The sequence below is a fragment of the Loxodonta africana genome, chromosome 1 (assembly GCF_030014295.1).
Source record: "Loxodonta africana isolate mLoxAfr1 chromosome 1, mLoxAfr1.hap2, whole genome shotgun sequence".
NCBI lineage: Eukaryota > Metazoa > Chordata > Mammalia > Proboscidea > Elephantidae > Loxodonta > Loxodonta africana.
The window spans coordinates 2,560,434-2,573,905 of NC_087342.1; the positions used below are offsets into that span (position 1 = coordinate 2,560,434).

Genomic DNA, 13,472 nt, shown 5'->3' on the forward strand with positions numbered 1-13,472 from the left:
TCTTTAGAAGAGGTATTGACAGGAGTGAGCCACTCTGACCAAGCCTACAGAGGCTTTTTATAGGAGGGGAAAATGCCATCCTGGGGTTCACTTTGCTGACAAAGCAGGCAGTTTCATGCTTCTCTCCCCTCCTCTGTGCCACACCATCCCATTTTGGGGAGAACATAACAACAAAAAGTGATCGGTCTGAGAATGTAAGTATAGGGTTGTTTTCTTAGTGTTGCCTTTTTGTTTTTATTTTCAAAACACAGAATGAGTGTGTGTGTATGCACATATACACATATATAAACACTTTAAATTTATTATTAACTTCAGTTGTTTTTTTTTTTTTTAGCTCCTACATCAAGTTTTTCTATACTTCGGCAAGTCTCAGGTCTCAATTTCCCATTTTCAGATGGACAGCCTGTTTTAAAAAGACCAGTTTAGACTTAAAATCTATGTCTTCACACACACAGCCAGACGTACACACAGGACACACATGGACATATATAAAGATGGTATTTTTTGAAGCACCATTTCACATTTTCCATCAGGAAAAATAAACAAATTAATCTCCTTATAATTCTATTATGAAGGAAAATAATGTAATACACAACGTTATATTTTAAGTATAAATCTCAATAAATGAAAATACTAACAGGGCTGAAGAATCTGCTCAGAAATATTTTCAAAGTAAGGCTCAAATAAACGGTAGATTCCAAATACACTATTTACTGAGCAGTCCCAATGATTAAATGAACGCCAAAAAATCAAGCTCAAATAAATAGAAGACAGAATACTGAAACAAAAAATTAATGGAAAAACTGCTAACCGAACACACACAAAACTCTACAACGTAACTGCTTTTCTCAATATGGCCTGATGCAAAATCCAAGTACGAAATGGAAAAAAAATTATATACTTTACTTTTTAGCTTTCCATTTTTAAGGCTAATTGTCTAGGCAAGACCTTTGCTTTAAAGAATCTTGGTACATTAAATAATAACATGACTCTCGATCTTGAAGAACAAGATGCGAAATAATTTATGAATTGCTATAATCCAGAAAGAAGCCTCTACGTAAACAAAACCTATGGAATAAAGGTTGATTATGCCTAATTAATTGATCTGTTAAGGAGCCCCGGTGGTGCAGTGGTTAAGCTCTTGGCTGTTAACCAAAAGGTCAGCGGCTACAACCCACCGGCCACTTCATAAGAGAAAGATGTGGGAGTCTGCTTCCTAAAGATTACAGTCTTGGAAACCCTACGGGGCAGTTCTACTCTGTCCTATAAGGTCACTACAGGTTGGAATCGACTTGATGGCAACGGGTTTTTAAAATTTGTTAACTGCTTGACTTTAACTACGAACATTCAATTCTACACCTGCCATGTGTAAGAAACTAGTCTGGAGCAGTGGGATGCAGACCTCAAATTCTTGTAAAAAGACCAGACTTAATGGCCTGACTGAGGCTAGATGGACCCCGGAGGTCATGGTCCCCAGTCCTTCTGTTGGCCCAAGACTGGTACCATTCCCAAAGCCAACTTTTCAGACAGGGGTTGGACTGGACTATAAGATAGAAAATGGTACTGGTGAGGAGTGGGCTTCTTGGATCAAGTAGACGCATAAGACTATGTGGGCAGCTCCTGTCTGGAGGGGAGATGAGAAGGCAGAGGGGAACAGAAGCTGGCTGAATGGACATGGAAATAGATGGTGGAGAGAAGGAGTGTGCTGTCTCATTAGGGGGAGAGCAACTAGGAGTATACAGCAAGGTGTATATAAATTCGTGTATGAGAGGCTGACCTGATTTGTAAACTTTCATTTAAAGCACAATAAAAGAAAAAAGAAACTAGTCTGGATGTTGGCATTAGTCAGCATTTGGCTATGAACCATTGTGTAATATCACTTTGTCTGTATTTTTGGATAGCAACTCAACTATCTACTTCACGTTCAAATCTAGGTTCCTTCCTACCATCCAGCACATACCAAAATGAACTCCCCCCAGCCTCCAGCTGATCCATATTTAGGGAATAAAAGAGGAGAAATCAAACTTGGAATTGTAAACCTGCCTGGAAATTTAAAAAGCACATCATGCAGTTTAAAATGAAAGATAGCTTTTTCTTTTTTTTTTGGACAATCCAGCATCTGCCTCATCTCTGACACGGCTTCCAGACATTCAGAAGGAAAGTGAAAGTTGATTATGGAAACACAGAGACATACGCACACACACAGTCTCACTGTTCACGCACGTGTATTTGTGCATGCACACACAAATACCTCTGTGATCTCACCCATTATATTTCTGTTTAGTCGCTCAGTATTTAAACAGCAGAACTGCAATCATGACCTAAAATATGGCTTATGTTGTGGGCCGGTCTGTTTGAGGGCTGCTTGGAAGAGTCAGAGGCAGAGGAGTTGGCTATTGTAAGCAAAGGGGACATTGCTGAGCCATCCGGAAGAGCTGTCGCTATTTCTGGAAACAAAGACGTCATATTAAAATTGGATAAGTGAGAGTTGGTCATGTGCATTGGTGGCATATCTGGGAGAAGAGGAAAACTTGGCTGAGCAAAGCCAACTGGTCTGGGAGGGGATAAAATTGATCCGAATCGGTTATTTAAGCTTCCACTGTTTACCTTCTCTGTGCTGGGATTTGAGAACATTTGATTAGAAAAATAGGGGATTGAAATATCATTGGACAGTGGAGGGTGAGCAGGAGAGTAGGGCGGATAGAAGGAGGGCAGGGTATTCTGAGGATCTACAGGGATGAGGGCTGGAGCTCGAGTGGCACTGGGCTGAGTAACCTGTGGAATGAAGGAAGTATTAGCATTTATGGGTGGATTCATGCCACCCTCGGGAATAAAAGAAAAACCAAAATTTTGGGATAGCGTATGCTGGTCAGGAGCTGAATTATCGTTGGGTACTTGTGGGCTATCTGGCATAAAACGCACAATACTTCCTCTCTTCTCTGAGGTTGGCTGTTGGCGTCCAAGGATCATACTGCCGCTGGTTGACAGAGGAAGATGGGGAAGACCTGGATCAAAGACGTTACTATGTCTTTGGTTTCCAGAACGATTCCTTTCAGGTTGACGAATTTTGGAACTGCTGCTGTCTTGTGCGGGATGCCTTGATCGCTGGGGAACTGAAGAGTTGGTTTGACGTACAGGAGGCCCTTGATCAGCACTTCCATGAGACACAGATGGATGTGGCAAAGCTGGCCTTGCAATCCCATGCATGTTGGTTGTGACTGGGGGGTTCATGTGGCCCTTTGTCCCATGACTGTCAGTAATCCTCATGGGGTTGGATTTCTGAACAGAAACATTGGGACTTGTGTTTCGACCCTGAATATCTCCTGAGGAAGAAGAACTTGAAAAAGGAATATTCAAGGTACTGTTCCTGGTGTTGATTGCATTTAAGGGCATGTCACAACTTTCCCTATTCTGACTCTCACTCTCTCTTCTAATATGGACACTTTCGTGAGCTGGGGGACAATTATACTCAATTGCAGAGGATGGGCCACACTGTGTATTCCTTTGATGTTCTGAGAGTGATCTCTGGCTCCCGATGACCTGATCACTGAGGTGAGGGGCAAGTAAGCTCTGCATAAAACTTTGGTGACATGTATTGTCACTGTCCCTTGGTGGAACAGCATCTCCTGTTGGGATGCTCTGAACCGGTGGATAAGGTAATCTCTTCTGACGGTCGATGGCTGGAGGACCAGAGTTTTGACTAATTCGAAAAGTCTGGGACTGCATACTCCTCAAAGATGATACAGGGTTACCTATTTCATTATTTCTTGAAGATTGTACTTCAAAATTACTCTGGGGCTGTTGACTGGCCCCACTTGGTTTAAATGTCTGACAATCAGGGAGGCGGATATCTGGGGCAAGGGTATGGTCCACACGGCTCTGCATGTTATGAATGGCCAAATTCTTATTTCTGGGAATATCAAGGTAATTTCTCATTTCAAGCTGATCTGAAACTCGAGAGCCCTGAATCGATAAAGCCATTCTCTGCTCTGAATTAGAAGACGTTTTTCCAATGAGTGCCTCAGCAGAGTAACTTGAAACTCTATTTCTCTCTGGCCTGTGTGGAGTACAAGTCATGTCAGAAGGTCTTGTCACGATACTTGGCTGGGACACCATCTGCTGCTCTAAGCCTCTTGATGTCAATAGTCTCTGCATTGGATTGTGTCCAGGGACATGTTCAGAAGAAACCCCTGAACCTTGCTGTCTGCTTCCAACGTCCTGCTGCTGGTGCATGATGTCTTGATTAAGATGGTTCTGAGGATGGTTATGGTGGTTCCGGCTTGTCGAAGGGTTGTCACAGCTCTTCTCTGGCTGGGAATTTCCAAACTGCTGCTGCATCTGTTGCTGCATTTGTTGGTGGTGGGGATGTGGCTGACCACTCTTGGGCCGGGACTGGTCAGTTCCATGGTGCTTCGGTTGTAAGGAGAGCTGAGAGGCCTGAGTGCCCTGAACAAGATTCCTCTTCTTCTGCATCTGGACTTCCTGTTGTAGAGTTCTCTGTTGGTGGACACTGTGGGGCTGAGGGTGGCCAGTGCTCTCTGCGTGGGGTGCATGATGTTGCAGCTGATACAAGTGATGCCTCTCTCTCAACTGCCCCACTTGCTGTTGCTGCTGCTGCTTTAAGTAAAGATGGTTACTATGGAGGTGAGACACTCCTTGAGCTGGAACGTGCTGTTGCAGGGCCTGTAGGTGTTGACTTGCCTGGGTTGGCTGTTGCTCGGCAACCGAAGGCTGAGAACTACACTGAAGTTCTGTTTGCCTCAATGCAGGGGCCACAAAGTTGTTACTAGGAGGAAACAGTCGTGTAAGGCCATCTCCATGTGTCGGGTTGCTAACAGGCACTATTGAGTTTGAAGAGTTGGGAGGGATCTGACTAACCATTATTTGAGTTTGATCAGAAATGCTGTCTGGAGTTCGGCTCATCAAAGACATGCTTTCAAGCCTGAGTGGGGCTGGCTGACAGTGCTTCTGACGCTTAGCAGAAGAAAGTAAAAGGTCGTCTTGGACAGCACGCTTAGCAGAATCTTTACGGCTTTCATGGCTCGGCTTTAAGAGTGGCTCTTGAATCTGTGAATTTGGTAGGGTACTGGTCATAGTATTTAGCTGTCCTTGGGCATATTCAGTCATCAGAGATGGTCCAGGAGGCTGACTGCCATAGGAGCTGGATGCAACAGTCAGATTAACTGTCGCCGGAACAGCCGTTTGCTCTGAAGACTGGGATAAACCCGCACAGCTGACCAGAGGATGGCTGATGCCGCTCTGATGGATAAGATTATTCACACTTAAACTGGTGATGCTTGGTGGCTGAGAAGCTGAAACCTGTAAAGAGGCATTTGATGTTTTGATTCCTACAGAGCAACTTGGTTTTTCCAGGGGCCTATCCACAGCTGCTTCGACTGAATCCTGAGAATTAAATTCATTTGGTACCGCTTCTGCCTGTCCTGTGCCATTCTCTTTAGGTATCTGTGATTTGAAAGGCTGATCTCCCTCTAAAGATGCTGTGTCAGAAGGCTTTGAAGTGCCTTCCCTTATATCGGCCTGGATGCCAACTCTTCCCTTCTCAAGGTTCTCCTGGTCAAAAATAGCTCTTGCTGCAAGAGCTACTATATCAGTTTGCTCTACAAAGGTACAGCTGTCGCATGTACTAGCTGGTGCACTGCTGGTCACATCCTCTCTGGCTGCTTCAGGAAGCATGGAGGCCACCGAGAAACTCCGACTACTGCCAGAGCTGGTTGACATGGGGGAGTCAGCCTGCCTACCGGCGAGCAAAGAACCACTAACGACCTCCTGACCAGGGATGCAGGAATGATGCTGTGGTAGATCTCCACCGTCACCGTTCAGCAGTAACAGCTCCTGTTTGGGATGGAAATCCACACTCGAGTCTGCTAGTTTAGAATTTTCAGGAAAGTCAGGATGGTCCGCCTGGACTGAAAGAGATGTTTTCTGAGCATCTTTTTCTTTAGCAAGATCAGACAGCAAGGCAGTTAAACCTTGCCCCTTTAAGAGACCAGTGGTTTGCATTGTATCCGATGGATCTTGCTCGATCCTGCAAGGTTCAGCAACGATTTCCACCTCAGAAACACAGTCAGGGCTTGCCGTGTTCGTGGTGGATGACAGACCAGAAACCTGAGACACCAAAACCTGGGGATCACTTGGAGATGGGATCAACACATTGGCTGAAGGACATGACTTGGCAGCATCTGAAAATGCCAGGCTAGTTGGTGGCTTATCCTGAGATATCTCTGGTTGCAACACAGGGGTAGAGTCTTTGGATTTTGCTGGGGCCGTTGCAAAATGTTCGCTTGTGACAGGTTCTTGGGAGGGTGAGTTAGACTCTTCGGTTGACTTACATTTGGGTACAGACTCAGAATTCAGAACTTCCAAAGAATGTGAACCACACGCATTTACACTATTTGCCTGGGACACAGCAACAGATGGCAAATCAACAGGGAGGCTATCCAGCAGTACGTCATCACAGGATAGCTCTGCAGAACCTTCTGTGCTGGGGCAGCCCAGCTTCCCCACTTCTCTGACTGGATTCAGAGAGCAGGCTGACTTGCTAGCTGCTAAGTGTTTCTTGGCAACTGGCTTCTTATTCAACCTCTTCAACTTCACGTTAGGTGGCAAACAAGCTACACTGTTCACTGAGGGAGTAGTCGCTAGATCACATGCGCTGGGTAGTGTGGCTGAATTATCTGCTGTCACGGGAGGTGCCACAGCAGTTGTCAGTGAAACACAGTTAGCTGAAGTGGCTTGACTATTTGCAGCAGTTTGAAGATTGGCAGGCTGGCTAATCGACAATTGCACACAGCTTTGCCCAGCCATCTGTGATATGCTTTGATTGAGGCTGGCCAAAGCACCAAACGTATTCAGGGCAACGTTGGTATTTGGATCTTCGCTGGTGGTGGGTTGAATAATTTGCATAGGGGTTTGATTTGTAGCTCCTGATGAAGACATCACAGGCTGCAAAGCAAAGAGCTGTCCATTTAAAGAAATGGTTTGAGGCTGCTGTTGGTTTGACATGGCAACAGAAAACGTTGGTGTTGAACTAGATGTTGATAAAGAAGAAGGTCTTGGTAATATGTGGACAAGGTGCTTTCCTCCAAAAGTCTGTGGGGTTGAAGCATTTTGCATTGAATGATTAGACCCTATGATAGCATTGACTCCATTGACGGGGAGTCGAACAGAACCAGGAGGTGGTGCAGAGAGGAGCGGCACAGGGTTCTGATTGGCTGTCTGTATGATCACTATCTGCTGACCTACCGTTTGGCTGGGAACCTCTGCTCTCATCACTGTGGGGCATGGGGCGGTGCTGGGTGGCTGAAGAATGATCACATTTGGATTACCTGGAGCTGCATTAACAGCCGACCCGACTGGCTGAGCCATCTGAATCACCTGCATTGCTGAATTCAATGGAAGGATAGTTTTTGGAGGCTGAGGTTTAACTTGTGGCTGGGCAGTTAATGGCTGCATAGGTAAAGATGAACACGAAGGCAAGGTTACAACTACTTGCTCACCCGCTTGCCCATCTGCTGGAAAGGCATTGCTCGAGTTGATGCCTGCAGCCACATGTCTACTGTGGTTGGTTGTGGTGGGGCTAGGAACAGACTCATTTAATACCGGGGCTACAGCGACAGCTGGTGCCTGGCTCAAGGGCTGAATGGTGTTTCCCGCCAGTTGCAAAGTAGTCCATGTTGTCTGTGTGTTTCCGGCTGAGGAAATTCGGGTAAGGCTGTTAATATTTTTCAAATCTGAAGTACTAACACTTGAAGAAGGCAAAGAACAAGAAAGAGTCCAGCCACTGTCCAAAGGGTTTGCAGACAGAGTGCTCACAGGAGTGGCAGTCTTCCCCACTCCAGGGACAGGTAGGGACACCACCGTGGCACTGTTTGTCAAGTCTGTACCCTGGCTAATGCCCACTGGAGAAGACGCACCTGCAGGCCTGGGAGGCTGGGAGCAGACCGCGGTGGTAACCGCAACAAGGGTGCCGGGGAGCTCAACTCTGCAGGCCTGCGCGCTCAGGCAGGGCTGGCTGCTGGGCAGCACTTCAGTGGTGGTCGCTGAGGAGGCAGAGCGGACGTTCAACGCACAGGGGACCGTGTTCTTCAGTAATTTGGGGCTCTCTTGCCCATTCTTATTTTCAGGTGAGCTTTGATCGTTTAGAGATGTGTGAAAGGAACAGTGTTGATGAGGTTCAGGCCCAACTGGAACAGCGATCAGTGAGCCGCTGGTGGCACCAAGCACGCTCGATTCGCTTTCTGAAGTGGAAAGCTCAAGAATATTTTGAGCAGAAATGGTAGCAGGAAGACAAAGAGGAAGAGGCTGGTTAGCAGCCACCGCAGAAACTCTGGTCTGATGCCATGGCTTGTTTTCAGAAGGGCAGACTCCAGAAACAGACACAGGAGTCACAAGATTGCAAGCCCTCTGTACTGGCACCACGTTGGCGGTTTGCTTTTGTAAATTATGACCAACGTTAAAGGTTATCCCCTGAACAGCTGCTCCCTGGCTGTTTCCACCAGGCTGACTCCCATTTGAATAAACAATGATATTTTTTTGAATCTGATCACTGGGAATAACAACAGAGACCTTCGAGTTTTTAAGATTTCCTTTCCAGTGGATTGTGGGGTCATCATATAAGCATATGTCATTCGCTTTCAGTAACTCAATGTATCGGCCATTTTCTTTTTGGATTTCTTCCAGTTGTTTCCGTAGCTTTTTTATTTCTTCAGCTGTAATATTAAAAAATAAAAAATCCATGAATGTCAGTATTAATTTACAATAACCTAAAAAAGAAATAACTGTGTACTAAGCTACTGGTGGCATAGTGGTTAAGAACTACAGCTGCTAACCAAAAGGTGGGCAGTTCAAATCCACCAGCTGCTCCTTGGATAGCCTATGGGGTAGTTCAGTTCTGTCCCATAGGGTCACTATGAGTCAGAACTGACTTGATGGCAATGGGTTTTGGTTTTTTAAGCTACTGAATTTGAATTCTGGCATTCTAAATACATCAATTAAGAATCTTCCATTCTTTTCTAATATAAGTCCTTTCTTCTTTTTAGAATGGTAAATCAAACCCCTATCCCATCCTTTTAAAAGTACAGTGAAAGCTCTGAGAGCCAGAGCTCAGCGAGACGCTGCCTTGTCCCCCGGTTTCCGCCTGTGGCAGGGTGCAGTCCTACCACTTCTCTATCACTTGCTTTAGTGGAAAATATTTGTGTTTTCTTTCTCTGACAGGTTTCCGCCTTACACATGTTCCAGTTTTCATAGGTTGTACTGTGTCTATCTTTAAAGTGGAGCCCTGGTGGCGTAGTGGTTCAGGGCTCAGGTGCTAACCAAAAGGTCAGCAGTTCAAACCCACCAGCCGCTCCTTGGAAACCCCACTGGGCAGTTCTGCTCTGCCCTCTAGGATCACTATGAGTCAGAACCGACTCCATGGCACCTAACAACGACAATACCTTTAAAGTGCAACAACTGAAAAAATTACTCAGACTGTAGGGAGCTCAAAGTTCCCAACTGAAAAAATTTCCAAGAGGGCAGTGACAAAGGTGAAGCATGGGAAGCTATACTGATATCAAGGTACCATTCTAGCAAAATAACATTGAACATCAATTAAATATCCTTTAAACTGCTGCAATGGCTAACATTGCTTGTGGTGATAGTCTCTTCTACATGGCTTTAAACTAGCTTCTATTTTACCCTCTGAAAAAATGAAGATTATTGTTAACCAATGTCATACAACAACGTGTGTATTGTTTGATAAGAAACTAGTTTGTTTTGTAAACCTTCATCTAAAGTTCAATTAAAAGAAAAAATGAAGATTAAAATGAACAAGAAGAACATATGAGAAGTGTTAGGGCGCTGAAGAAAGCACTAACAATGCGACTTGCATTTTCTTTGACTACTTGTGTACGCTACTGAGCCACGAGGGTGTCTGTCACACCCCTGCTCCTGAGGAAGGCTGCCTCACTCATGGATCCTACTCGTGGGGCAGTCTTGGATGGTGGTATTTTACGTCTTGTGATCCCATCCACCCCCACCACCCTTGCCAAAGCTGGTGCAGGCATTCCATCCCACCAAAGGCAGCCAATCCTCACACCCAGTACTAAAATGAAAAGTTCCGTTCAGACAAAGAGGCGCTGAGACTAGCAGATTATTTTCCTCAGATATTTAAACTAAGAGACACAGAAGATGACAGCGTACCACAGATATTATAAAGAACAACCATTATGGACCAAATAATAACGATTGCTCCCACTTATTGCACTGTCTCAAATAATAATAATAAGCCGCTAACACTTGTGAAGCATCTACCATGTGCCCGGCTTTATTCTAAGTGCTTTGTGCTTTACTTCAATCCTCAGAACAATCACGAGGTGGGTATCACCCATCAATATCACCATTTTTAGCAATGAGAAACCTGCTCAGAGTAGTTCTATAAAGTCGGTGAGGTAAATACTGTTATTCCCATTTTAAGACAGGGAAACAGACTTGGAGAGGTTAATTAGCCAAAGGGTGTCAAGAAAGTGAAATTGAAACACAAAGCCAGATAGACCTAATGCCAAAGGCCACAGCTCTGGTCACTGTGCTAGATGTCCCCCGCACAGTGAGTATGCAAGGGGAGGTGCTGGAAGAAGGACGTGGGTGAAGCAGGTGCCAGGAAGAACCAGAGAAGCGAGGACGACACAGATGACCATGGAGTGAGACTCAAGCTGCCTCACCTGCTGGCTCCAACCCCTAGTCCAGCTCTTTCAACTTTTTGTTGTTTTTTCTATAGTTTCCCTTTTTCCTAGGGTAACTTTACTGCCTCCACGTCTGTGTTTTGAAACCAAAGGAGTGCTCACTAGGAAAGCTAAAGCATCATTGTGGCCTTACCCACCCTTTTGTGGGGTGCCTCCAAACGGTTAGCACACACATTATTATGCATCTCACTATCAGACACAAAAAAGAGCCCCTGACATAAGAGACAGCTAACCTAGTGAGGGAGTGGTTGTTACTGAACGAAAAATCAACCAGAAGAATTCTGAATGCTGACCTTCTGGACACGCTTTCCTTCCGGGACAACAGGCGCAGCCCAGCAACATCCCACCTCAGCCAATTCAGCCCTTGTTTCCTTCCTTTTAAGGTAGCCCATTGAGTTGTCACAGGAAATTCTCTCTCTGCTCCTCTCAGGGGTATAAATAAAGGACAGTTCAAACTGGCCGGCCACCTTGAGCTTTCTGAGCTTTACACTTGCCTGGAATATTTTTCTTTCTCGCTGTTATAAGCCAACCTTCTCTCCAATACTGATGGGAAAACAAACCTCATCTGACAGCACAGCAAAGTCAACTCAGTCTAAAAATCAAAGATCATGATATGATCAGGCAGATGCACATATGACATGTGGTATAAACCGTTGTGAATGGACTGTGCTGGCCTTTGGGGTCAATTCGCAGAGTCAAGTCTAAGTCTAGCCACAGACAAATCGCCAATCTCGCTCCTGAGTCACCGTAACCAGAACTCTCCCCACACCCTCTCCTGGGACGCCCCTATTAGGAGATTCAGCTGGAAGAAAGGAGATCCGACACTATCAGCATCACGAGTTACGCAAACACGCGGTACACAGGCGACTCTAAAGTCAAAATCATGTCTACCTGAAAAACTAGAGCTGCTCGCAGAAGGGGAAAAGAGTTAAACTAACACGAGTTTCTTTAAACACTGCTTTTCCAGACCTACTGAATGCAGGGTCTTAATACTGTTTTGGGGTGGAAAGAACCCTCTGCATTCTAATATAAACTTCATTGTGAGCTTAGATTTGTTGCATTCTAATATAAGCATTATATATATATATATACATATATATATATATATATAAGCATTAATATAATATAATATAAGCTGCATTGGGAACTTGGATTTGTTGAATTAAAAAACAACAAAAAGTAAGTCTTAAATCTTTACCTTGTTCATTGTTTCCTCCATTAAGTAGGAGTTCATCATTTTGCCTTTTTAATTCCGTTATATATTTAAATGCTTGGTCCAGGATCATATTCTTGCTCTGCCAAAGAAAATGAACCATATAAAAGTTTCCCTGAAAGGTAAACTTGTCAGAAGAGACTTAAATAAGGGGGAGAGAGAGGCTTTCATTTGGCTTTGGCTATATTTTTTATATCACATACATGGCAGATACAGCTTTTAAATTTTTAAACAGGCAACATACTCGAAAGCTTTTACTGTTCATTTTTCATTTACTTAGTATTTATTGAGCACCTGCTACGTGTCAGGCTCTGTTCTAGGCACTGGTGATACGCTAGTAAACAAAGATAGATGGTCTGTGCCCTTGGGAGGCTACAGACATAGACACAGGCATGTTGTTGTTGTTTTAGGTGCTGTCAAGTCAATTTCAACTCATTGCAACCCCATGTGGCGAACAGAAGCGTCCCATACGGTTTTTAAGGCTGCAATTTTTTATGGGAACAGATCGCCAGGTCTTTCTTCTGCAGAGGGGCTGGTAAGTTTGAACTGCCAACCTTCTGGTTAGCAGCTGAGTACTTAACCATTGTGCCACCAGGACTCCTTATTAGACATACAGCTATATACCAAGTGATGATAAGTGTTATGAAGAAAAATAAAGCAGGGTAAAGGGGCTAGACTGATACCCACTACTGTAGAGTTGATTCCGACTCATAGCGACCCTATAGCAATGGCAGAGGTTATTTTATAATCTAGTTTGGATAGGAAGGATCAGTGAAAACCTCTGAGACTTAAGCAAAAAACCTAAAAGAAGTAAAAGGAAGCATGCTCTGTGGGTATCTGGAGAAAGAGATTCCAGGCAGTGGAATCGGCAAGGGCAGAGGGCCTGAGGCAGGATTGTGTTTGGCACGTTTGAGGAACAGTAAGGTCGTGAGTGGGGTTAAAGTCAAGAACACAGGAGAAGAATGGCAGGAAAAGAGGTCAGAGACAGCCTTCAAGACCACGGAAAGATTTTGGATTTTAATGTTATACTTTACTCTGTCGACAATTACGAATTATTCTAAACAATAAGTGGAAAAAGAAACGTCACTTAATGGAGATTGGGTGTCACCCTCCCAATATATTCCATCCCTAAGCTTCTTAGAAAAGACTGTATTTTACAGCTGGACTAAACCAAAAGCAAAGAAGTTTCCTGAATACAACCAAACGCTTCGAAGGCCAGAGTAGCAGGGACGAGATGTCTGGGACCATGGTTTCAGGGGACATCTAGGTCAACTGGCACAACAAAACGTATTAAGAAAATGTTCTGCATTCCACTTTGGTGAGAGGCGTTTGGGGTCTTAAACGCTAGCAAGCAGCCATCCAAGATGCATAAATTGGTCTCAAGACACCTAGAACAAAGGAGAATGAAGAACACCAAAGACACAAGGTAAATATGAGCCCAAGAGACAGAAACCAAAAAAAAAAAAACCAAACCAGTGCCATCGAGTCGATTCCAACTCATAGCGACCCTATAGGACAGA

General features: G+C 44.6%; 1 protein-coding gene across 8 annotated transcripts in view; it reads right to left on the bottom strand.

Moving 5' to 3' along the window:
* Positions 1-315: 315 nt before the first annotated feature.
* Positions 316-13,472, bottom strand: part of USF3 (upstream transcription factor family member 3) — a 73,317-nt gene continuing 60,160 nt past the window's right edge. For all 8 annotated transcript variants that reach the window (XM_064280872.1, XM_064280821.1, XM_064280642.1 and 5 more), the window contains 2 exons: positions 11,938-12,034; positions 316-8,729 (listed from right to left, as the gene is read on the bottom strand). In XM_064280872.1, the coding sequence (XP_064136942.1) occupies positions 2,296-8,729; positions 11,938-12,034 (6,531 nt within the window). In that variant the 3' untranslated portion in view covers positions 316-2,295. The remainder of the gene's footprint in view (positions 8,730-11,937; positions 12,035-13,472) is intronic.